This window comes from Gobio gobio (genome assembly GCF_949357685.1).
Source record: "Gobio gobio genome assembly, chromosome: 7".
NCBI classification, from domain to species: Eukaryota; Metazoa; Chordata; class Actinopteri; order Cypriniformes; family Gobionidae; genus Gobio; species Gobio gobio.
The window spans coordinates 49,067,070-49,092,543 of NC_137103.1; the positions used below are offsets into that span (position 1 = coordinate 49,067,070).

General features: G+C 38.2%; 1 protein-coding gene across 1 annotated transcript in view; it reads left to right on the top strand.

Moving 5' to 3' along the window:
• Positions 1–25,474, top strand: part of slc4a3 (solute carrier family 4 member 3) — a gene marked incomplete at its 3' end in the record, with an annotated part of 141,307 nt that overhangs the window by 52,699 nt on the left and 63,134 nt on the right. Inside the window, exons 4-6 of the mRNA XM_079822147.1 lie at positions 11,786–12,033; positions 13,694–13,854; positions 17,824–18,044. Coding sequence (XP_079678273.1) covers positions 11,786–12,033; positions 13,694–13,854; positions 17,824–18,044 — 630 coding nt within the window. The remainder of the gene's footprint in view (positions 1–11,785; positions 12,034–13,693; positions 13,855–17,823; positions 18,045–25,474) is intronic.

Genomic DNA, 25,474 nt, shown 5'->3' on the forward strand with positions numbered 1-25,474 from the left:
TTGATGAAGCCACCGAAACAGATATTATATACATATACATACATGTACACATACATACACATATATATATATATATATATATATATATATATATATATATATATATATATATATACATACATATACACATACATACACACATACATATACATATACACAACCTAAATATACATACCTATACAAGAAAAAAATAAAACAAATAAAAAATAAATAAATAAATAAAAAATAAAATAAAAAAAATAAATAAAAAATAAAATAAAAAAAAATAAAAAATAAATAAATAATAATACAGGTCATATACTAGGGAAACATTTACATTGATCACAGGATTGTAAATAAGTTAACAGGGCTGACTTAAAGAGTGGAAAGGAAGAAATGGACCTTAGGGAACAAGGTAAGCTGTTCCAATCAAAGGGGGCTTTAAATTTGAAAGCACGTCTTACAATTTCTTAAGATATATTTGGAACAGAAAAAAAGAGATGATCAAGGCCATAAGTTTACCTTTATGGGACTAAATATTGCTTCAAATAAAGAGGATAATTAAAAAAGATACATTTATAAACAAACTGAAACCAGTGTAGCTGTCGTCTGGCCTTAGGGGATAAAAGATTTAATTGTTGATACATATAACAATGATGAGTTAAGAACGGGCATCTCAACACAAATCGACAGAGACTGTTGTTGACAACATTTAAGGGTTTCAGGCATGATTCTGTTGTACTCATATAAACAAAGTCAGCATAATCAATAATAGGAAATAATAGCTGAGTTACAAGTCTTAATCTAATCAGTGGTGGGAAACAATTAATTGAACGATATAATAATCTTAAATTATAGTTTACTTTTCTCACTATAGTAGAGTCAATATGAGGCCTAAAGGAGAGGTTGGAATCGAGCCAAAGGCCCAAATATTTGAATTTCTCAACATTCTCCATAAGTATACCATCTGAGAATTTAATTGATAGACTATTACCTTGGTTACGTCGGGCAGACCAAGTGGAAAATAACATACTGTATGATTTACTTTTATTCAGTATAAGTCCGTTATCCGAAAACCACCTTTGAATAATATTAAAATCGAATTGCAGTGAGGATTGAATCAAATTAATATCACGTTTTGAAGAGTAAATAACTGTATCATCAGCATACAAGAGAATTTGACTATCAAAGCACATTTGAGAAAGGTCATTAATAAAAATTGAAAATAAAAGAGGGCCTAAACAAGAACCTTGAGGAACACCCTTTTCCATTATCATGAACTGAGAGAGAGAATCATTGACAATTACACACTGACGTCTGAAATGAAGATATGAATTAAACCATAAAATGGACTTTTCGGAGAGACCAATGTTATTTAATTTATCTAGGAGAATATAATGATCAACCAGATCAAACGCTTTGGTTAGATCTATAAATATTGCTCCAGTATACAAATTATTGTCCAAAGATGATGTAACATCATTAACAAATTTTGTAAGAGCAGTAGTGGTTGAAAAATTGGGCCTAAAACCTGATTGATTTGGAGAAAAAATAGAGAACTCATTTATGTATTTAAACAATCTCTTGAATATAATTTTTTCAAATGCTTTAGCTACATTACTAATAATTGAGATTGGTCTGTAATTGTTAGGATCAAGAGGATCACCACTTTTATATAAAGGTATTACTCTGGCACACTTCCACATGACTGGGACTTTACAAGTAGATATAGATAAATTAAATAAATCACATAATGGATATGCTAGAACATGAGAGGCAATCTTAATAAACTTTATCTCTAGATCATCTATACCAACTCCACTTCCAGATTTAATTTCAGAAATTGCCTGCTGTACCTCAGTAGGAATAATTGTGGTAAATGAGAAAGAACTGTTTGCAACATTACTGTTTACAAAGTTGGAGTAACAGAAGTCAGGTGGACGTAGATTACAAACAGAAGAAAAATGTTGATTAAAAGCGTCAGCTACAGAAGTTGGATCACTAATAATATTATTATTTATTCTAATTTTTGCAAGGGAGCTCTTATTAGATTTGTTCAATAAGCAATTAAGTTTTTTCCAAAAATGTTTCGGATTTGAAAAATCATTTAATAATGAATTTTTATAATAGTCAGATTTAGCATTTCTTGTTTTAACAGTACAAACATTTCTTAATCGCTTATATTCAATCCAATCTGCCAGATCTTTTGTTAAATGGTATTTTTCCCAAGCCTTGTCCCTTTGCTTGAAGAGATATATTAAATCACTGGTAATCCATGGTAGATGTCTACCCTTCACTTTGACTGATGCCCATGGAGCATGTTTATCTATAACTTTTAATACCTCAGTATAAAAGAAATTCCAGGCATCATCAACATAAGGAATTAAGTCCATCCTGTTCCAATTAATACATAACAAATCTTGAATGAATGCATCATTATTCATATTTTTTAATTGTCTTACCTTGATTATTTTCGGTGGTAAATGAGGTAACCTTATTTTCCAGGTACAAAAGATAACTGAATGGTCACTAAAACAATCAGATAGAACACCCGAATCAACAATTCTATCGGGATGTGTGACCAAAATCCAGTCTAAGAGAGACCTGGAGTTCCCCTCGACTCTGGTGGGTTCCCGTATTAATTGAGTAAGATTTAGACTCTCAAACTGATTCCTCTCTTTCAACGAGGACCTATCAAGCCAATTTCGATTAAAATCTCCAAGTACTATAATTTCATCAGAACAATTTAAAGAATTAATAGTACTAAGGATATTATTTGTTGATTCGGATAGAGAATTAGGGGGTCTATATATATTTCCTATGATCAATCGTTTGTTTTGATGAAAACATATTCTAACAAAAAGACATTCAAAGTTTACGGGGCTTACGCTTACAGTAATACGTTCAGAAGATAGGTTTGCGGAAACATAAGTAGCAACTCCTCCACCACGACTGCCTCTATCTGCTCTTTATACATTATAGCCATCAAGACTTATTTCATCATCATGTACATTACTATTTAACCAAGTTTCAGAAAGAGTAATAACAGCGGGTTTATTATATGAGAGCCATGCTCTAAGAAGATCAATTTTATGAGGTAGACTCCTAATATTTAAGTGAATAACTAATAAACCTTTAACCATAGTCATTCAGAAGTAGATAAGAGAGAGGGACATATGAATGGATGGAAGAGCAACACACACACACACACGCACAAACAAGCACAAACTGCCTGGTCCAGAACATTTGAAATTAAAAAAATAAAAGGAGGAAAGAAAAACAGACTGCTAATATATTGAATATTGTAATTACATAATTTACTTCTTCAGCTCCCAATATAATCAAAAACAAAGGAAAGCCCCTTCTAGTAGCATTATAAAATTAAGTCACACCATACAACTAAGGAGCATGCTTCGACTTTTTATCAACAAGGGCTTAGAACACAAATTAGAGCACAAGTTACTTAAAACAAAAGAGAAAAATAAAGTGATGTTGTTTCACATATAATCAATTCAAACAATTCAATTCAAAACAAATCAAAGCCATCAGAGAAAGTCTGCAGCATTTTGCAGCAAGTTCCATCAAATGAAGTAAGGACAATAAATCAATAAGAAAAGACAGTAAACGTTTTACAGCGCTCTGTAAAAAACAGTTCGCTTCTGCTGGAGTTTTGAACAGAAGAGGTTTCCCATTAAAGATAATCCTAAGGGTAGCCGGGTAAATCAGTGTGTATTCCAGTTTACGTTGTTGGAGTTGTTTCTTTGTGTCATCGAATTGACGTCGCTTGCTAAGTAATTAAAGCAGCACTAAAGTCAGGAAATATATGGATACGATCACCGTTGTACTCTAGTTGTTTTTTCTCCCGGGCAAGTCGGAGGATTTTTTGCCTATCAAGGAGACTAAGATACTTCACCATAATCACCCTCGGCTTACCGCTGTCTTTGGTCCGATGCATTGGAGAACGGTGAGCCCTCTCAATGACTGGGGGAGTAGTATAACTTTCTTTCCCAAAAAGCTGCTGAATCAGACTGGAAATAAATCCACACGTGTCCTTGCCCTCCGACAACTCGGGAACATGAAAAAAGCGCAGGTTATAAATCCTATTACGGTTCTCGGCATCATCCACCTTGTCCCACAGGTAAGCGTTTTCACTCTCAAGTGTTTTGATACGCTTTCCAAGATCGGATATATTATCCTCGTTGCCACTGACTCTTTGTTCCAGCTCCGATATATGTTCTCCCAGGTTTGATAAGGAAAGCTTTATTGTCTCTAAATTCATCTGTAGATTATCCATCTTTACATCAAAATGGGAAACCATTTCGGATTTTAATTGTTGTAGTGCGTCCAAAAGGAATTTGTTTGACACGGTCTGCTCCATTATGGCTCTAGTACAGATCAAAGCTGACTGCTCGGAAAGAGCTTTCTCAAATCAATAATCAGCGGAGACTTTTAATATAGGCTTTCAAATTCAAAATAGTACTCATCACAAAGTTAGTTGAAGGCAAATAATTCCATAATTAGCAGACAGTCTGCACCAGACACTCACGCCATCGCCATCTTGGATCTAGATGAATCAATTACCAACAAAACACAGACATTTGATGCCGTTTCACTCACCGCCTGCAAACACACTTGCAGAACTTCGTTGCTACTCCGCAAAAACAAACTGCATTTACTGTTTCCTTGACACTGGGTTATTTGGGAAGCTGAAAATGTTATCTTTCCCTCACAAAAACTTCTTTAGTGACATTGTTGATTTTCGTGGTCTAAAAACAAAATGACAGCACTGCCGGTGGCTTCTGTAGCCTGAATGAAGCTCGTTGATGGGCGTGCTCTTGCTCTCGTTTTGGTTGATGTGTGTGTGTGCTAATCCGGGAGAAGTGCCCATACGAGGAATTCCGCCCTTAATGACGTCATTCAGGGCCATACTTGAAAAAAAACTTTCTGAAACTTGTTCGAATCCTGAAGGAATGTATTTGGCACAGAAATACTCCGTCATTCATCCAATTCGTTTTTTGAAACTTTGGCCGTGTTTAGGATGAGTATCCAACCCTTTAACAGTGTAAATGTCAGAATACATAAAATAGCATTAGACATCTCCTTTAAGCTTAAAACTCTTATTACAGATTAGCATTCTATAAATGCAATAAAATCCATTTCTTTCTGTCTTAAAATGTGGTTTGAGTGGTCAGATTACACAACGGATTTGATCTATTCTGCTGCTAAAACAAATAGCAATAGCTACGGCAAACACTGACATGCTGAGGGAAGTTGGCTTTAAAGTATTTGGATTGAATTTGGATTGATCTGATATACATTTTCACACTCCATTTTCTTTGAATCTGAACATTAATGAGCAAAACCCGTCTGTCACATGAGAGATCACTCTCTAAGAGTCCCAATCAGTTTTGACAAGATGCATTTTTGTATCTTTTTGTATGGCAGTGTCTAGAGCTGCATTTAGCGCTGACTACTTGTGACCGGATTCCCAGGATTCCCGGATTTTAAACTTGATGGGCCGTTTACACATTAACCATTTTTAACTAAAAATGTAAAACTTTTTATTAGGCCTGTCGCGATTGGTCCATACAATCGACTGCGTCGACGCTGTTAATTAGTCAACGTCAAAATTTTTAGTCGACTGGGTAAGTTGGGTACCATATGAAATTGTATTAGTACTGGTACTTTAAAAATGACAGCGCTCTAATAAGAGCAGTATTTCTTAATTTGCGTCAACGTGTGACAGCAGGAGTGAGGACGTGTGTGTGAGCTCTGCTTCCACGTTCACTAAACAATGGATGTAGAACAGTCAAATACTGTATATACGCGCAATATATTTGCAATAGAATTTTTTTTTGCAATAGAACCCAACTGAAAAGTGCGGCGCGGCCGGGACGTGTTCGCTGCCGGACTCTGATCTGAAGCGCGCGCAGCCGCACACACGCCTTTCACTCAGACAGATCGTGACGACAGTTTGACGGATTATTGGGTTTGAATAGTAAAAAATCTGTAAAAATGCATGTCCTGGTGAGTATTCGGGATATAAACGCAGTAGGATATGTCTTTAGTGAACGTATACAGAGTTGAATGAGAAATCGGGTGTTACAATGAATTTGGTCCGTGCAGCTCTTAAAGGGCCGGACCTAATATTCTGTGTGAAGCAGGGCAGGAACATGTCAGCCAAGTGAGTTTTTAGGGTTTTTTAACCCATAAAACAATGAAAAGTAAGTTCTGTCATATTATTCAATTACTTTTACAGTTTTTTGCCATGGTATTGATTCAGTATCATTATTGAGGTATTTTAGTCTGGTATCATTTCGAAGTCATAATTTTGGTATCGTGACAACACTATTGTAAATAAAAAAGTATTTGCTGATATTCTCTTTTTTTTGTTATGTTGGTGTACAAATTTTGTGCATTTTAACTCTTTTAGTTTTACATTTTGTCAAGGGCTTGTTTACATTTATACTATTTTATAGTACACTACTGAATGCCAACGTTGCAAGTTAATGTTTTAAGTAAAATTGCTGAAAATTAGTCAATAGATTAATCGATAAATTAGTCGACAGATTAATCAATATAAAAATAGTCGTTAGTGGCAGCCCTACTTTTTATGCATTTTGGCCATTGATTTACATGACAACGGCGTTTTGGGTACCTGAAAATGCTAACTTTTGAAAATGAAAATTCAGAACGTGAATTTGTGAAAACAGTGACGTTTTTAGTCACTTTCGTGGATCCGTGTGAATGGGGATCATTTTGAAAACTTTTCCGTTTTTAGTACATTGTTGTTGTGTTAACATACCCTTAAAATGTTCTCAAAGTGTCAGAGAAGATTCCATGTTTAGAAACGTAATTCTGTAGAAGGTGTACAGAACATGGCAGTTCAGAAGTACAGAGAAGACTTTTTAACTGCTCTCTCACACTCCCTGGCCTCCTGTGGGGCTGCATCTGTGCCAGTCGCTTTCCGGACCCTGATAAATCAGGGCCTACATTTCCTTCTACATGTGGCGACAGTAGTGGGAGGTGTAAACTTGCCTGTGATTCATTCACAGCAGAGCCCAGAGGCACCCTGAACACAGGACAAATCACACAGTAACCTCTCCGTTAGGGATGTCAAATTATAATTAGAATATCATTTGAATGCAAAAACGGTGCATTTGAATTTTAGGTGTGCATCAGGCAGCTTATCAGTGGCGCATGAGATGCGATGATGATGATGTAAAGGCCCGGGTATACGTAATTTTCTCTTGCACAGTTGAGCATATATGCCTTTCAGGAGTATACTCCTTTGGTCATGAGCACGGAAAGACGCGTCTAGATCTAGTAGACTTTTGTTTTCAAGCGCTCAAGTCACTCGCACATTGCGCTGTTGTACACGCAACGTACACGGGTGTGCAGACATCCGTGGACCATCCTGATGACGAAAATGACATCACACGGACAGTGCGCGGACTGCCACGGAATGTGGATGGCCGAAGTATACTTTGGGCTTAGAGTTAATGCGTTTTAATGTTTTTCTAAACCACTTAATGCGGCGCTACTGCGTTGTTCATTCAAAACATTGCAGAAATATAGAAGCTCACTGCGAAGATCTTGGCTACGTCAAAACCGTAACCAAGCCGTTTACAGAGAACGCATTTTCTGCACTGCTTTTCCATCGTTTTTTTTAATGTAAAGATGAACTAGACGGATCTTATTGTCCACGATTCATCAGTGTTGTTCCAAAGAAAAAAACTGTTTGTCTTTGTGATCGTTCAACAAAAACATGCTCTGCTTCTGAAGCGACTTTTTCTGAAGTGACTTCGACTGATATCACAAATCCGTCATACTTTTCCACCCCTCCCTCCCCTCCAACCTCTCATTCTGTAATTCCTCACATGTAATTCCCCAGATCAAAAAAGGTATCTAGAACACCGAAATCGCCCCCTAAACCCTCATTTACTTTTCCCTACGTTAGTCCACTAATATAGTTCACTTAAAGAAGTGAATGAAAATGAGTGTGTGAAATCAGACAGCTGTTAAGTGTACATCGGCTGTACACTCGTTATTGCGGTGCAATGTGGGATTGAATGAGTGCACTCAATAACGTCCACTATGGTTTCAACTACCACTACAAATGGCTGGCCCTTCAAATAATGCCCTGATTCAGGATTTCGGATTCAGCCCTACACTTCCATTGGTCTTCCATTGGTTGACAAACATTTACATTTACATTTACATTTACATTTATGCATTTAGCAGACGCTTTTATCCAAAGCGACTTACAACTTGGGGGTACAATAAGCGATTGGTCGTGAAGAGTCGAGTGAGCGCAGCAAGTGCCTGAAATACTTGGTCCGTGTACATTTCTCAGTGTAGCACAGGCTAGAGTAGGGCGGGAAAGAGGAAAGGAAAGTTTTTTTTTTTTTTTTTAGGAGGTTAAGTGCTCACGGAAGAGATGAGTTTTTAGTTGACTTTTGAATGTTGTCAATGAATCCGCATTTCGGATGGCGGTGGGCAGATCATTCCACCAGCTGGGAACGTTGAATGAAAATGTTCTGGAGAGGGATTTTTTGCCTCTCTGTGATGGTACCACAAGCCTTCGCTCCTTAGCTGAACGAAGGCTTCTGGTGGGGGTGTGATGACGTAGAATCGAGTCAAAGTATGCAGGAGCTGAGTGCGTGGTGGCTCTGTAGGCAAGCGTCAGCGACTTAAACTTGATGCGAGCAGCGAGTGGTAGCCAGTGCAGAGAGATGAAGAGTGGTGTGACGTGGGTCCTTTTGGGCTCGTTGAAGACCAGACGTGCCGCTGCATTCTGGATCATTCGAAGTGTTTGGATCGCACAAGAGGGGAGTCCAGCCAGAAGCGCATTGCAGTAGTCAAGTCTAGAAATAACCAGGGCCTGGACAAGAAGCTGTGTTGCGTGTTCTGTTAGGAACGGTCTGATCTTCCTGATGTTGTAGAGCGCAAACCTGCAAGAGCGAGCTATCTTAGCAATGTGATCTCTGAAGGACAACTGGTCATCAAATGTAACTCCAAGATTTCTGACTGATTTTGAAGGGGAGATCAGGGATGCACCTAGCTGGATGGTGAAGTCATGTTGCATAGTGGGACTGGCGGGAAAGATGAGGAACTCAGTCTTTGCCAGGTTGAGCTGTAGGTGATTTTTACTCATCCATGCAGAGATGTCAGCCAGACAGCTGGAGATTCGTGCAGCTACTGTGGGGTCGTCTGGTTGGAATGAAAGGTAGAGCTGAGTGTCATCAGCATAGCAGTGATATGAGAAGCCATGTGCCTGTATGATGGGACCTAATGAAGTAGTGTAAATGGAGAAAAGGAGAGGTCCAAGCACTGAGCCCTGAGGAACCCCCGTGGTCAGTTGATGCGCTTGGGATTCCTCTCCTCTCCAGGCAACCTTGAAGGACCTACCTGTGAGATAAGATTCAAACCAATGGAGCGGAGTCCCTGTGATGCCCAGTGATGAGAGGGTGGACAGAAGAATTTGATGATTTACCGTGTCAAAGGCAGCAGATAGATCAAGGAGGACAAGGACTGAGGATTTGGACTCAGCTTTAGCTATCCGAAGCATAAGATTTGTCCAGGTGAATGTTGAAGTCGCCGAGTACTATGAGTGGGCAGCCATCCTCTGGAAATGAGGACAGCAGAACATCTAGCTCATCAACAAAGGTGGTCAGTGGACCTGGGGGGCGGTAAATGACTACAATATGCATTTTAATGGGCGTTGAAAGCGTTATAGCATGATATTCAAATGTGTTGTTTTTGCAAAGAGCATTGTGAGATGAGTATTTCCAATTGTTAGAAATGAGAAGACCCGTGCCCCCACCCCTCCCAGTCTTGCGAGGGGTGTGGGAGAAAGAGAAGTTATTAGAGAGAGCAGCAGGTGTTGCTGAGTCTTCTGGACGGATCCAGGTCTCAGTCAAGGCCAGGATTTTGAGGGTGGATTGAGTGGCAAAGGCAGGAATGAAGTCAGCTTTATTGACAGCTGACTGGCAATTCCATAGCCCCACAGAAAAAGAAAGAGACGGAGAGGCATTAGAGGAGGAGGGAACAGGAAGTAGATTAGCAGTGTTACGGTGCCGTCTACGTCTACGTGTAATAGTGGGTCGTGGTTGCGAGATAACGGGGATGGAGTGGACGCACATGGTTAGAGAGAGGAAGGAAAAAAAGATGAAGGGAGAAGAAGGAGATAGCTTGGTGCCTTATCGGAATCCCTGCCTCGGAGGAGTCGCGCAGAGGAAGAGTCGAATACAGATGTCTTTACCCGCCTCGGTCTTCACACGCGGAGGCTGAAACGCGCGCTGAACGCTTCCGCTGATGCTTCCGCGCCAGCTATGGAACGCTCCTTAAATAGAACCTATTCGTTGCTGAGTGAGCTCAGCTGCCTCTGATAATTGCAGTTCAACGCACAGATGATAGGCCGTGAATGTCTTTAAATCAAAACCAATTTATGCCTGGATCTAGGCAACTTAAGTGCAAAGCTGTCTCGGTAATACCAACGTCAGATTATCTTATTCAAATGCAATTTTGCAATTGGCTATGGCAGTAATACAAGGCTAAAAATCACACACAACGAAATAAAATATTAGTAGGAGAATCAAGCTACTAGAGTCGTGCAACAGGACTAAAGAATATGTTCAAAACTTACATGCGCGCTCCGCCGACCTGCTTCAAAAGCCGACAAACAGATACACTACCATTCAAAAGTTCCCTTATGCTCACCAAGGCTGCATTTATTTAACAAAAACAGTGATTGTGAAATATTAGCTACAATTTAAAATAACTGTTTTCTATGAAAGCTTGTTTCCGCCACAGAATAAAAAAAAACAAAGATAGTCGCAGTTTTTAGCTCACAATTCTGACTTTTTTCCTCAGAATTGCGTGATATAAAGTTGCAGTTCTGAGAGAAATTCTAACTTTTTTCCTCACAATTGCGCATTATAAAGTCCAATTGTGCGGAAAAAAAGACTGACAATTCTGACTTTATAACTCACAATTGTGACTTTATATCATGCAATTCTGAGGGAAAAAAGTCAGAATTGTGAGTTACAAATTCGCAATTACCAAATTATTTTTTATTCTTTGGCAGAAAGAAGCTTCCATATTGTTCTATTTTAATGTATTATATTAAAAGTAATTTATTCCTGTGATGTCAAAGCTACATTTTCTGCATATTTACTCCAGTCTTCAGTGTCACATGACCCTTCAGAAATCATTCTAATATGCTAATTTGGTGCTCAAGAAACATTTCTTATTATTATCAATGTTGAAAACACTTTATATTTTTGTGGAAACCATGATACATATTTTTTTCAGGATTCTTGTGAGCAGCAAATTAAGCATTTATTTGAAATTACAATCTAAATGTCTTTACTGTCACTTTTGAACAAAAAATAACCCCCTTAATCTTTTGATCGGTAGTGTATTACTACTGAAATAAGTCTGCACATCTAATTTAGTACTTGTTTATTTTATGTACATTCTAAATGTAACATGCATGATTTAAGCCTCAGAGAAGTTTGAGTGAGAGGAACTAACTAATGGGGATGTTATGGCAGCTTAAGTATCTGTGACCTTTTAAAAGACCTTATCATTGCTTATTACATGGCTCTCTGGAATACTTGATTCTGATTGATGGTTTGATCAATGGTGGCATTCTGTGGTCAAATGTGTTTGTATAGTGACAATGAACTGAATCATTGACCTGTGCTAGTCTCTCGTATCACTCCTCAGTCTCTCTCTTTTGCATCTGTCATCATCCCTTGCAATCATCTCTTAAGCTCTCTCTCTCTCTCTTTATGCACAGATCACCGACACACCTTCCACCACACCCACCACCCCCTGTCCACCCACCTCCCCCCGCAGCGTTTCCGCAAGAGGGTGCTCAGTATGGACCGCCGGCGAAAGAAAAAGAGGAAGAAAAAGAAGACGTCCATGCCCCCGTCTGATGTTACACCCACTATTCATGAGGTGGATGAGGAGGAGGCGGAGTCTGAGACAGAGGGCCAGTGCCAAGCAGCCACGCCTACTGAGCCATCTGAAGAGCTGCCACAGGTAACGTGAAGTTACAGTACTATTATGTTTGTAGATTGAAATATATATATATATATATACCCACTAATGATTAGTTTGATAATCAATTAATCTGTTAATTATTTATTTGATTAATCCAAAAATAATTAAGTATTGAAAAAATAATAATTTTAATTAAAATATTAATTCACTCATTTAATTTTTTTTTTTTTTTTTTTACAAAATTCTTATGGCACATTCTGCCCAACATTGTCCTCCAAACTAATTTGAAGGAAATTAAAACAAAAAGTTACTGTAATGTATCTATGAAGGCTATGTGCAATTGAAAATTATGTGGAAAAAGGTAGTTTAAATTAAACACTGCAAAAATGGTTTCATTACATAGTATTTGTGTCTTGTTTCCAGTCCAAATATCTAAAAGCTCTTAAATCAAGATGCATTTACTAGATGAGTATAATGGCATAAGATAACCACCTAGACAGCACTTACACAACTAAGCATGCAACATTATACATATATTATAATGAGGTCATATGACAACAATGTAGAGTGCTATTGCTTGAAGAGTTTGTCATTGCAATCAGTTACATACTATTAAGAATACTATGCTGTAGTACAGTATATAGCTTTTAGCACAGATGCTTTCTGCACTACTGTATATGTTGGGATATACACTATATTGCCAAAAGTATTGGGACACCCCTCCAAATCATTGAATTCAGGTGTTCCAATCCCTTCCATGGCCACAGGTGTATAAAATCAAGCACTAGTCATGCAGATGCTTCTACAAACATTTGTGAAAGAATGGGTCGCTCTCAGGAGCTCAGTGAATTCAAGCATGATACCGTGTCCATTTGTGAAATTTCCTCACTACACTCTAAAAAAAAAAAAGGTTCTATATGGCACCAAAAATAGTTCTTGGCTCGTAATCATAGGGGAACCTTTTTTAGTACTATATAGCACCATTTTTGGTGCTTCAGTGGTTCTTCAGCGGTTCTTCAGAGGTTCTTCACCGGTTCTTTGACTAAGGTGCTATATAGCACCTCTGAAGAACCACTGAAGCACCAAAATTGGTGCTATATAGCACTAAAAAAGGTTCCCTTATGGTTACGAGACTTTTTTTAGAGTGTACTAAATATTCCACAATCAACTTTTAGTGGTATTATAACAATGTGGAAGCAATTGGGAACAACAGCAACTCAGCTACGAAGTGGTAGAGCGGGGTCAGCGAATGCTGAGGTGCACAGTGCCCAGAAGTCGCCAACTTTATGCAGAGTCAATAGCTACAGTGAAAGGAACTCTTAATGCTTCAGCATACCAAGACATTTTGGACAATTTCATGCTCCCAACTTTGTGGGAACAGTTTGGGGATGTCCCCTTCCTGTTCCAACATGACTGCACACCAGTGCACAAAGCAAGGTCCATAAAGACATGGATGAGCGAGTTCGGTGTGGAGGAACTTGTCTGGCCTGCCTAGAGTCCAGACCTCAACCCGATTGAACAACTTTGGGATGAATTAGAGCGGAGACTGCGAAAAAAACCCTACGGATTTAGAATGGGATGTCATTAAAGTTCACGTGCATGTAAAGGCAGGCGTCCCAAAACTTTTGGCAATATAGTGTATGTGTGAAAGATTGGATGGGATAATAGGGAGATGCTAACAGATGTTGTGATCTTACAGCTCAGTTTGGGAAGTGAGGAGGACCTGACGGCAGACCTCTCTCTCACCAGCTTTCATATGGAGAACGAGAGACCCCCGAGCAGTGAGGAGACCCCACCCACCCCCGCCGGAATGGAGGAGCAGCAGGAAGCACAAGAACGACCGGAAGAGATTTCCAACAGGTATTTCACTAATAAATGAGGATAGATCTAAAGAACAGAGGACACTTATGAGTAAAAAAATAGTTGAAATACAGTACACATCATTTACTCACCCTCGTGTCATTCCACACCTGTATGAGAAGTGTATCCATCAAATTTATTCAAAGATATGTCAGAAATAATCATTGTGAGCAATCAATTGCATGCATGTTATTTAGATCAGAGCTCCATATGCAGAGAAATGCACAATACACAACACATTAAAGACATTAATGCAAGTTCACTCCATTTGAATGCAGTTACTTTTGGACGTGCTTTCAATGGAAAGTGCATCATGCAACTTTTATTATACAACGTGACGCTGTGAAAATGAGATGACAGCTTAAGAGTGAGCGGGAAAGGTTGTATTTTATTGCCCTCTGCTGGCTAACCTGCTTCTTGCAGCATATGCATATTTGGTTAAGGAAATTATACAAGTAAAACATCATTAGGCAAGTATTTATAGCATGACCTGCCTTATTTAATTTAAGTTTGATTGTATATTTGTCTGGGTCTCTGACTTTAATTACATGAATGAAAATGCAATCCAACATGATGCACAATGTTACTTTAGTGAGTTTAATCGAACTTGGGTCATTTTGTGATGGATATTTTTTTACTCATTTCTTTTGATGTATAATTTATGTACAACACACTGATTGGGATATATGGCCAGCATTAAATCATTACAGATTTAGTGGCGTTTTTGTTTGTTTACTTGTTTGTTAAATTGACATATTAATCATGCTGCATTTCATTCTCAGTTTGACAAATTTATAGTTGATGATGCTGCTGTTGATGCAGCTTGGATTTTTAAACTGTGTAATGAGTGTATTTGCCCATTAAATCAAAAGCTAGATTTAAGGATTTAAACAAAATATTTTACTTTAAAAAAATTCTTAAATTCTTTTCAGCATGTTAACCCAGCCACCTATAAGCATGGACATATTTCACTCTATTATCAATACAGTCCTGTTCATGTCATCCAGCTAATAACTATGAACAAGAAACATAAGTCAAAAAACATAGGGCCCTATTTTAACGATCTAAGTGCATGGCGCAGGTGCACTTAGGGCGTGTCCAAATCCACTTTTGCTAGTTTAACAAAGGGAAAAATGGTGCGCGCCCACCGAATGCTCCAAAAGGGTTGTACCTAACATCTTAAAGGGTTACTTCAGCGATTTAGCATTAAGCTTTGTATCAGTAGAAACCCGGTAGTATATTCAAATTATGGTTATTTCCCCCCTCATATCCCACTGAAACGAGAGAATTATGCATTTTATTTCTGGAAAAAATCCTCCGATGACGCAAATATCGTAATTTTGCGTCATCTGAGGATTTTTTGACCAGAGGCTAAAAACTACAGCCAGTAGAGGGAGCTGTTCCGCATGTTATCAACCCGCCCAGAGGGGTGGGATCTCACTCACAGAATGTAAATGCGCATGGCCGCTCTGATCGGGCATTAATAACGGAGTGGTGCGGAGCAAAGTAAGCGTTTTAACTTTTCAATGAATTCCTATGAAAGTTGCTTCCATATGCGATCTGTAAACGCGCCAGACTGGACACGCGCAGAATGACAGCCGCGCTTACCTCAGCTCTACTCAGCTCTTACTTCGCTCACGTGCTGAATGAAATCTGACTCCTGCTGCGTTTGTGCCGTGACTTTCGTTCGGCTCACTCACACTTTATTGAAAAGACACGTTCAGTTTTTAATTGTAGTGTTTATTCTCTAACTGAACAAAATTATTGTATTATTATTATGAATATCAAAAAGAGGGTGGGGGCGGTGTAGCGAGTGGCCTCATATGGCAGTGAAGTAAGTGCATTCTGGGAGTTTTCTTTCATCCACATGAGACAAAAATAAATTTTCTGTCTTTTCTCAGTGTAGAAGGCACCAAATTCAAAAATAATTTCACATTTCTACTACATAAATGACCCAGTTTAAATACACATTCATCTTCCCAGCGCTGAAGTACCCCTTTAATGAGTCATGGGTGTGTTTTGGGCGTAATGTGCAATAAACCAATCAGAGTCTCATCTCCCATTCCCTTTAAAGTCGGCATGAAACGGAAGTTGAGATCGTCCTTCTCCTTATTGTGACGAATGTCCGAGTGAAACGGCTTCTGAAATTAGAAAAAATGTAGGGCGAGGCTTGATTTCGTCCTTCGGGAATTAGTTCGTTGGGGATCGTTGGAAGTTGGGCGTTGGGCGTTGCTAACAAACGGGAGGCAGATTTGAAGTTTGCACTCAGTTGTGGAGAAAAACTCGATCTATCTCTTAAATAAATGTATTTTCTCTCTAAATCTTTTCTACATATGTTACTGAGCATATTTCCTCACTTTTCGCTGGTTTATGCTACAGATTTCACTTATTTTAAGCCTTTTATGGCTTTATTTCTGTAAAACTTTTTTCTCAGCACTCCCTTATAAGGGGGCGCGCCGTAAGCGCGTTCACACACACTGCATTCCTAAGTGCGAACCGTCACGACAAGCTGTTCGTCCGACTATATTGAGAAATTTTTACATAAAAAAGCTTTTATTTCTCATATATTTCTCTCTTTTTGCCTCAAGTCCTTCTTGAAGAAGGTATTGTGTACACCGAGAAAAACGCACCTAACCACCATATTGCTGATCAGTGACAGGTTTCTGAGAGGCGGTGCAGAAACAAGACGGGGCGATAACCCCGCTCTCGCGCCATAGCACATGACCGGGAGAGAAGAGAGGTCATTTCGATGGGGGAGGGAAAGTTAACATATTTGATTAAAGATTATAAGGGTAAATTATTTTAAAAAAAATAATGAAGTGCACAGATAAATCAGTTATAGTAAACACTACAATATTAAATATAAAAATATGAATTGTAACATTTTATTTCATGCCGCCTTTAAAAGCCAATTGCGTTGCAGCATGGCAGGTTCACTATTTACATGGCGGAATTTGCAAGTGGAAAGACTGAACTCTTCTCCAGAGAGGAATCCTTTTATTTTTAATATTTAAAAAATTTTCTGTGCTGCTGCGCATCCCTGTGTGTGTAATAAGCAGTGTGTACGTGTGTTGTGCACCTGCCTACAGGCGCATATTATGATGCCTTCACGTGCTTTCGGAAATGTTATATTTCCCACTTCAGAAGTCGTGATTACGAGCTTGTTGCATTCAAGTGCTTTGTTGTCGGAATGAACAGGAATAATGGAGGACACCAGGTTTATTCTTGCCTATTTATTGGGAAAATCGTATTAAAACCAACATTATGTGTAGTGTCACATGCACTGACAACCATATAAACATTTACGATGCTATCAGATAGTCCTCTTTCTGCGATTCTGTAATTTCAGTCAAATGTAAGCTATTTTTGCTGTGTATAAAACATACAATATGCTTCAAATGGTTACTCGTATATGTATCTAGCTGGTGTGGGGGAAAAAACAAATAAATCATACCTGACACAGCAGTAGTTCTGTTTAAAGTGTATGGCACGCCCATCTCTGGAATTTGGGTATCAAAATTATTTCCCAACTTCCCAGTGGTAAACACGACATCAGAGGGCGTTCATGTGCTCTTTTTTCCTAGCAAACTCGTATTTACAATAATTCCGATAGCATGTGAAGGCAGCATTACTGACGCGCTCTTTAAATAACACAAAAATACTGCGCTATTGACTTTAGAGCAGGTTTTTGTTGGTCAATGGCACCGTCGTTTTCAGTTGCCTCAAAATAGCAAAGCGCCAACAATGCGCCTGAACACACCTCGTTTTCAGACCAGCGCGCCCATGGGCGAACAGATGGGTGCAAATGCATTTGCTATTTAAACAACAGGATGCAGGACGTGAAAATGATAACTGCGTCAGGCTGAAACTAGCAAAAAAATAATCGGGTCGCGCCTAGCGCCACATGCCCCTGTTGTATAGGGCCTATCGTTTTTTAAGGCAGTGTTCATCTGTAGGTTTCTTTTACAGGTTTAGCGCTTCTCCAGAACCTGCCGGTATGACGACACGAGGCTGGTTTCGCAGGAAGCCCGTCCACCGGCTGGCTGGAGCCCAGCGAACAAGCTACGACCTACGAGAACGCATCTGCATTGGCAGCATGACAGCCATGGAGACTGCGGTCTACCAGAAAGTACCTACAGACGAAGCAGAGGCGCAGATGCTTGCCAGCGCTGACCTGGATGACATGAAAAGTAAGCAAAGTCAATTCTGAAGGAGTCGTGAAATAGCAGGATGCTAATACGAGACATGGAACAAAACATCTCAATGTTACCTGCCATTAGTTTTGACATTTCTACAGATGTTATCACTAGAATATTTCATATGCACAATTTCATATTTCTTCATATTTTTGGAATAAATTATTGCTCACTATCCCCAAAGACACCTGTCCTCAGACAACAAAATATTAACAAAGGATTTGTGCACACATTATCTTTATTTTGCATTTGTCCATTCAGAAATTGGAGAATGCAAATTATTTTAAAAATAAGATTAATTTAAAAATAAGATATAAGATTTATTTGAGATACTTGAGAAGCAACCCTGTATTAGATATTCAGACTTATTTTTGTTAAGAATATTGCTTAAATATAAGTGTATTTTTATGACTGCACCCGGGCACTTTTTCGTTTGTTTTAAGTATAAGTACAAGTGATAAAAATCTGACAAAATACAGATAAAAGATACACTCTCTCAAAACAAGTCTTAATATCTTATTCAGTGCTGCTTCTTAAAAGTAAACTTCTTGTTTTGTTTTCAGGATGTTTAGATATATTTATCTGGAAAACAATACACATATAGCCATTAAAAAGTGTAATGAGCATAAACCTTTCGTAGATGATTAGTTAAAGGGGGGTGTAAATTTATGAGCCCTACATGCAAACTTTCTTTTTTTTCCCGGTCCTGTAACCTTTCGTCCCATGTCTCAAAAATCAGTGCACTTACTGATTTAAGTTTTCAGCATGTGTAACCATAAAGATTAAAAAAAAGATTAAAGCAGACAACTTGCATGTTGTTGCGGTCGTTCGATCTTAATTGAAATCAGTGCAATAACTCAAACAAAATTAGATAGGCGTGTTTGATTTCATGTGTCATTGGAGCCACACCAACGACCGAGTCTCAGGCCGGTGGGTTAACTTGATCTTGACAAGCCAAAGCCCGTAGTCCCTCCAAATGCTCATTAAAACCTCACTCTAGAGGAGGGGAGTGATGACAGGGAGTGTTTGTATAGTGGACTTAGAGGTTCGCATTGGCAAGCTTGCTGGTAAGTTTTGGGGCGCTGGGGTATTCGTGTCCATACTCATAAATGTGTTTTGGTGGAAAGCAAAGGAGCAGGATCATTGGCTGGCCATGGTCAGCACTTGGCCTGCCCTCTCCTCCCTTTCCCGCGGTTGTAAACAAGACTTTGAGATGTTCAGATGTGGTCGGGGTCACTGGATCTACGCCATGCACCAGAGTGCTTCCCGTTGTTTTTACATTAATGATTATCCTTAATAAAGTAAGCTCAACTGATTACAGGGTATGACAGTCCAAGAATACTACTACTCCTTTGAAAACCCGTGCACGAGTGTAATTGGCACTTTCTACAAATAGAATGTCCAATTACTTCTTAAAAAAAAAAAGTATTATAAAGACGAATCCCATGGTTTTTTTTTTGTTTTTTTTGGGGTTTGGAGAAACGTTAAATAAACTGTTATTTAAGATAAAATGAACATAACATGAAGAATAGGTAAAAAAAAATATTTTAATACATGCAAAAAATTTTTTGGGTTGTTTTAAAATATGGACAAACCCAGCTGACGGGTTAAGTTTTTAAAACAACTCTGCATTTTTTAGAGAGGTGCTGACCCCAATTGCTAAGCTTAACTTTTTAATCCATTTACCAAAGTTATTATAAGAGAAAAAAAGTAAAAAAAAAAAAAAAAAAAACTGACCAATTCAGGGAAAATAAAAAGAAAGTTCTTCAATAGCTATTAACCAAAATTTTGTCTCAAATTAGCTAGCATGTATATACTGTATATATACACTGATCCCCACGTGCATCAATGAGCCATGGCCCTGTCACCGGTTCACCACTGTTCCTTCCTTGGAGCACTTTTGATAGATACTGACCACTGCAGACCGGGAACACCCCACAAGAGCTGCAGTTTTGGAGATGCTCTGACCCAGTCGTCTAGCCATCACAATTTGGCCCTTGTCAAACTCGCTCAAATCCTTACACTTGCCCATGTTTCCTGCTTCTAACACATCAACTTTGAGGACAAAATGTTCACTTGCTGCCTATATATATATATATATATATATATATATATATATATATATATATATATATATATATATATATATATATATATATATATATATATATATATATATACATATATGTATATGTGTATATATATATATGTATATATATATATATATACATATATGTATATGTATATATATTAGAGGTGTAACGGTACACAAAACTGACGGTTCGGTACGTACCTTGGTTTTGAAGTCACGGTTCGGTACGGGTTCGGTACAGCAGTTTTACAAAATTGTTTTTTATTTATTTGAATTATACAGTGGTTTACTGAAGAAGAAAAAAGTGTCTTTACTGAACTGAATTAAATTATTACTAAAAGTTTATTGGAGATATTGCTGTAAACTATATAGGGAGCCCTTACTTGCACATTAACACATTAAGGTTAACAACAGAGCCCAAACTATTAGCCTAAATTCAGTTGCTATTTATGTTTAGGTTTAATAATCAACACTCAAATAACACATAGTATGCAAACATGTGAACTTAACACAAGGCAGTTTTTGCAATAACTTCTAAATCTAATTATAAAATATTTTTTTCTCCAATTCGTTGTTGAAATATAATAATTTATACACAGTGTCTGTCATTTTCATGACAGGTTTATTTAAACACACATGAAATCATCAAGACATCACTAACAGGTTAAGTAGAATATAATGAATATATATAGGCTAATATAGTGCATATATTTAGTGAAAGAGTTGATTTCTCTAGTGAATAAAATTCTGTGGACACTGAATGACTGCCTGAGGTAAATGTGATGCCACGTGACATTGTTTAGTTTACAGCAGTTATATTGAGGTCTTTCCACCGTTGAAACACTGATTGAGTGATTACACCACATATATGATACGGGACAGTAAGTTGTAATGTATCCTCAATATAACTTCAGATGTTCATTCATGTTTATTCTTTAGGAAAAGATGATCGATCGCGTTCACACGCGTGCACATCGTGCGGCCGCTTTATCAGTGATCAGTCATGCCACATTAAAAAGCGTCAAAATGGGATTTATCGTTTGCATTTCTTGATAAAATGGACTGAATACTTCGTGTGGGAACTCGGATTGAAGCGTTTCCGCACTTAAAAACAAGCCTACTGTTACTGTTAAAGATTGCATTCGGAAACACGCGTGCACCGAACCGATAGCCCTGTACCGAAATGGTTCAGTACGTATACGTGTACCGTTACACCCCTAATATATATGCAGTCGTGGACGGTATTGTTTATGTACTCAAGTATGTTTTTAAAGTATCTGTCTGTACTTTATCGGAGTACCTTTATTTTGGTATATATTTTAAATAGGCCTATACCTTTATTATTTACCTGAACTTTTACTTCACTACATTCCAAAGCATAATATCATACATTTTACTCCACTACATTTCATTGTTATTCCTCATTATTTTGAAGAGAAGAAATTGTCTCTGATCTGTTCTCTAGTCAACAACTCACTGATTCAAATGACCCGGTCAGAGCGAGTCTCCAGTTAACAATTCACTGAGTTCACAAGTCTGACTCAAAGTGCGCCAAGAACGAGAGATCCACGAGTGCGCGTGACTTATGGCGAGACATTTTAGGATTTGTTAATGCAAAAGAAAATCATAGGCATGTCACGACTGTCAGTTGTTTGTGAACTAAATCTGCTGAAAGCGGCCGAGATGTTAAGCCCATGAGCCATTTAGGTAGAAACTAAACATAACGTTAAAATAACCAAATTAATTCCCATACATCTTCTCCACTACCGTAGCAGTTTCAAATGATATAAAACGTAACATTACTTCACTTAACGTGTTTTTCTTAACGTTAACACATTGTGCATTATGTGATGTTTATTTTTATATTGTATGTTTATCTTTGTCAACATTTACACACATCTACACACATCCAACACAATCAGCGCTGGCCAGAGATGTGTTTTCTCCTCACTGCTCTTCTCCCTGTACACGAACGACTGCACTGCCAAACACCCTTCTGTCAAACTTCTGAGATTTGCAGATGACACCACCATCATCAGCCTCATACACAATGCTGACGAGTTTGCATATAGCATATAGACTCTTCATCTGTGACTACCTGCCTTCATCACGGTATCCTCTCTTCATCGAGCATCTGCAATACCAAGAACTCTAATCGGTTAAGTCTGCCATATTGCATGCCATCACCTTACTCCGTTCAATAAACATGTTCAAACCTGCATTCCTGTTGTCTGTCCCTGTGTTACATGACGCTTGCAGATCAATGCATATTTTGTGCACAATCTTCCTTGTTGACTATTGATGGCTACTTGGCAATTCATAATAATTCATAATTATGTCAGACTGAGCTGCAACCTATTTAAGCTCTACTGTGTGTATACTTTATACCCCCAATATATAAAACTGAAGGCAGTACTTTACTCTTTTAATACATAAGGTTGAAAAGGAGTACTTAATACTTTAACTGGAGTAATATTTTAATGGCGTATCTGTACTTTTACTCCAGTACTTATTTTGTGTACTTTGTCCACCACGGATAATATGTCATATTTATTTTGAGCTGTGGGCTGTGGATCAGTTTATGAAGGTTAGTCTCTTAAAAAAAATAGGTTTAAGACTCTATTTGGTATCCTATTTGTGGAACGTGCAAATTAGTAATATTTCATTACAGTGTTTTTGTCTTGGGGAACTTGACCGAAGTCATTCCTGAACAGTGTTTGTGAGGATGCCTGAAGATGTGCTGCACATAACTGTTTTCAGCATTGTAAAGTTCTTCCTGACGTGAGGGGTTTGGTTTAATTGGGCTCCCATGCTCCAGTTGGCCTCCCAGCTGTTCCTCTGTGTGTCATGTGGTGATTTTTCAAGCCATGGGAATGGCTAGACACACTCTCTTTTTATTGAGCGAGATGATTTTCACAGAGCCTAAGTTTAGTGCATTGCTCATCTTGGACATAAAGTCCCATCCAGAACATTTGAATCCATAATTTTTGCTTATGAATGCTGCTTACACTGTGGCATGTTGCATAATGAATGAAATGTTGTTCTTGTGATTTTCTTTTAACTAATATATACAGTATACGTACAGGGCTTCATATTAACACCCGCCAAATGCGGGTGGATTTGTGTAACGCAGTCACACGTACTAGCCACTTTGGCGGGTTGAATAATATACATATATAATATATACATTTTTCAATTGTAGTTTTTTAAAAAGGCATCTAAAAATAATAAACTAAATGCAACGTAGTGTTGTCAATACAATATAGATTTTTTCGATACATATTGATACCGAAATATCTGAAACGTTTCCAATGCTCATTTTCTGCAGAATAGATACACAATACCAGCTGCGCTTTCTCACTCTCTTATCTCTCCGACAGACACACAAACCCACCTCCACTCACTCACTCACTCACTCACTCACTCACTCACTCACTCACTCACTCACTCACTCACTCACTCACTCACTCACTCACTCACTCACTCACTCACTCACTCACTCACTCACTCACTCACTCACTCACTCACTCACTCACTCACTCACTCACTCACTCACTCACTCACTCACTCACTTCATTTGTACAAGGTGAATATTGTTGGTGTAACAGGGCTTGAATTTCGGTGTGGGATTGTGCGTGTTGCGCATCATTTTACACATTCCCGCAGATTTTGTGCTCAAACTCAAAGTGTGCGCACACAAAGCCGCCTCTCAGTTCTAAATTCAGTTCTTTTTGCTTCTTTTTGACCTTGGACAGTCAAATACACACAAAATAATGTCAAAATGCAGACTGTCTTAAACAGTCAGTTAAGTTTTAAGTGAATGTAAACAGTTTACAGTATAATGGATTCATGCATCAGGTCTTAAAGTGACAGCAGCCTAATATACCTGCTGCCAAATTATGAGATAATATTAAAAATATCTCTATGATGAAGAATATGATGCAGGGCAACAACTCACTGTGTGATGAAGCCTATAGAATGCTGTTAGAATGTCCATAAAATTCAAGATACAAAGGCAAAAATGCCCCTGTTTGAGTTTTAGTCTCAGGGCGTTTTTACACTGGGCATGTTTGTTGTGGTCCGCGTCAGAGCGCCCTCACATATTTACATCATGATATACAGTGTAGCCTAAGCAATATCGCACAAGTTCAGTTTTTTTGTCCAGAATAGCACAAGACGTGTAGACTGGGTAAACCCAGCCCGCTCTGCTGGCGATTTGATTTTGCCCTGCAGCTCAGGCTGGAAACCTGTACATTTTTCTATCCTGCTTCCGTTACAAATCTGCGGGGACCAATCACAAACTGGCTTATCCACCTGGTGCGCTATTGGTGGGTTTAACTAGACTGGGTCAACCCAGCCCGATCTGCCGGCGATTTGATTTTGCCCCTGCAGCTGTACGTCACCTGGATCGTTGGTCTAATTGGTTGAAGGACTATCCAATTGCGTACAGAGTCATTTGAACTATGCCCGTTGATCACGCCTCTTGCAGTAGAAAATACAGAGCAGACTCCCCAGACTAATGTTCAATCTGAAAAGATTGAGCTTGGTCTGATGATAGCCAGACAACGAGACGAATGCAAATGCAACACTGATCTTATACAACAGTTTAAAACAATAATAACAAGTTAAAATTGTGTTGTTTTAGACACAATATTGTCTGTTTTGCCAACGGAAATATAAAGACAAAGCAGAATTATTAGTCTCCGACACGTTTTGGATGAATCGGGTGAACCAATGATTCAATGGACCATAAAGAGAACCATTTACATTTACCATTTTCTTAAAGAGAACCATTTACATTTACCATTTTCATAAAGAGAACCATTTACATTTACCATTTTCATAAAGAGAACCATTTACATTTACCATTTTCATAAAGAGAACCATTTACTTCACCCCTGAATGCCGTTTCAACAAATTGAATGAATGACTCAATGACTTACTAAATTAGACATTTACCGTCATCTCCTGGCAGTTTTAGTTTCTTATTTAGAGTTTAATTGCATTAAAAATAATTTCATATTTCCATATTAATAAAAACAAACATTAAAGGTATAGTTCACCCAAAAATATTTCTTTCTGAAGCTACTTTTTGTAATGTCTATTTGATTTTTTACACAATAATGACTTTAAATTCTTTTGGGAGTAATTTCTTAGCCATATTTGATGTGCGATTAATTTGCGATTAATTCGATTAATTAATCGCCACATCGTGTAATTAATTAGATTCAAAATTGTAATCTATCCTTGTAATCCTTGTAATCTTCTGTTTATGCATTGTGTGTGTGTGTGTGTGTGTATGTTATTTATATATATATATATTAGGGATGCC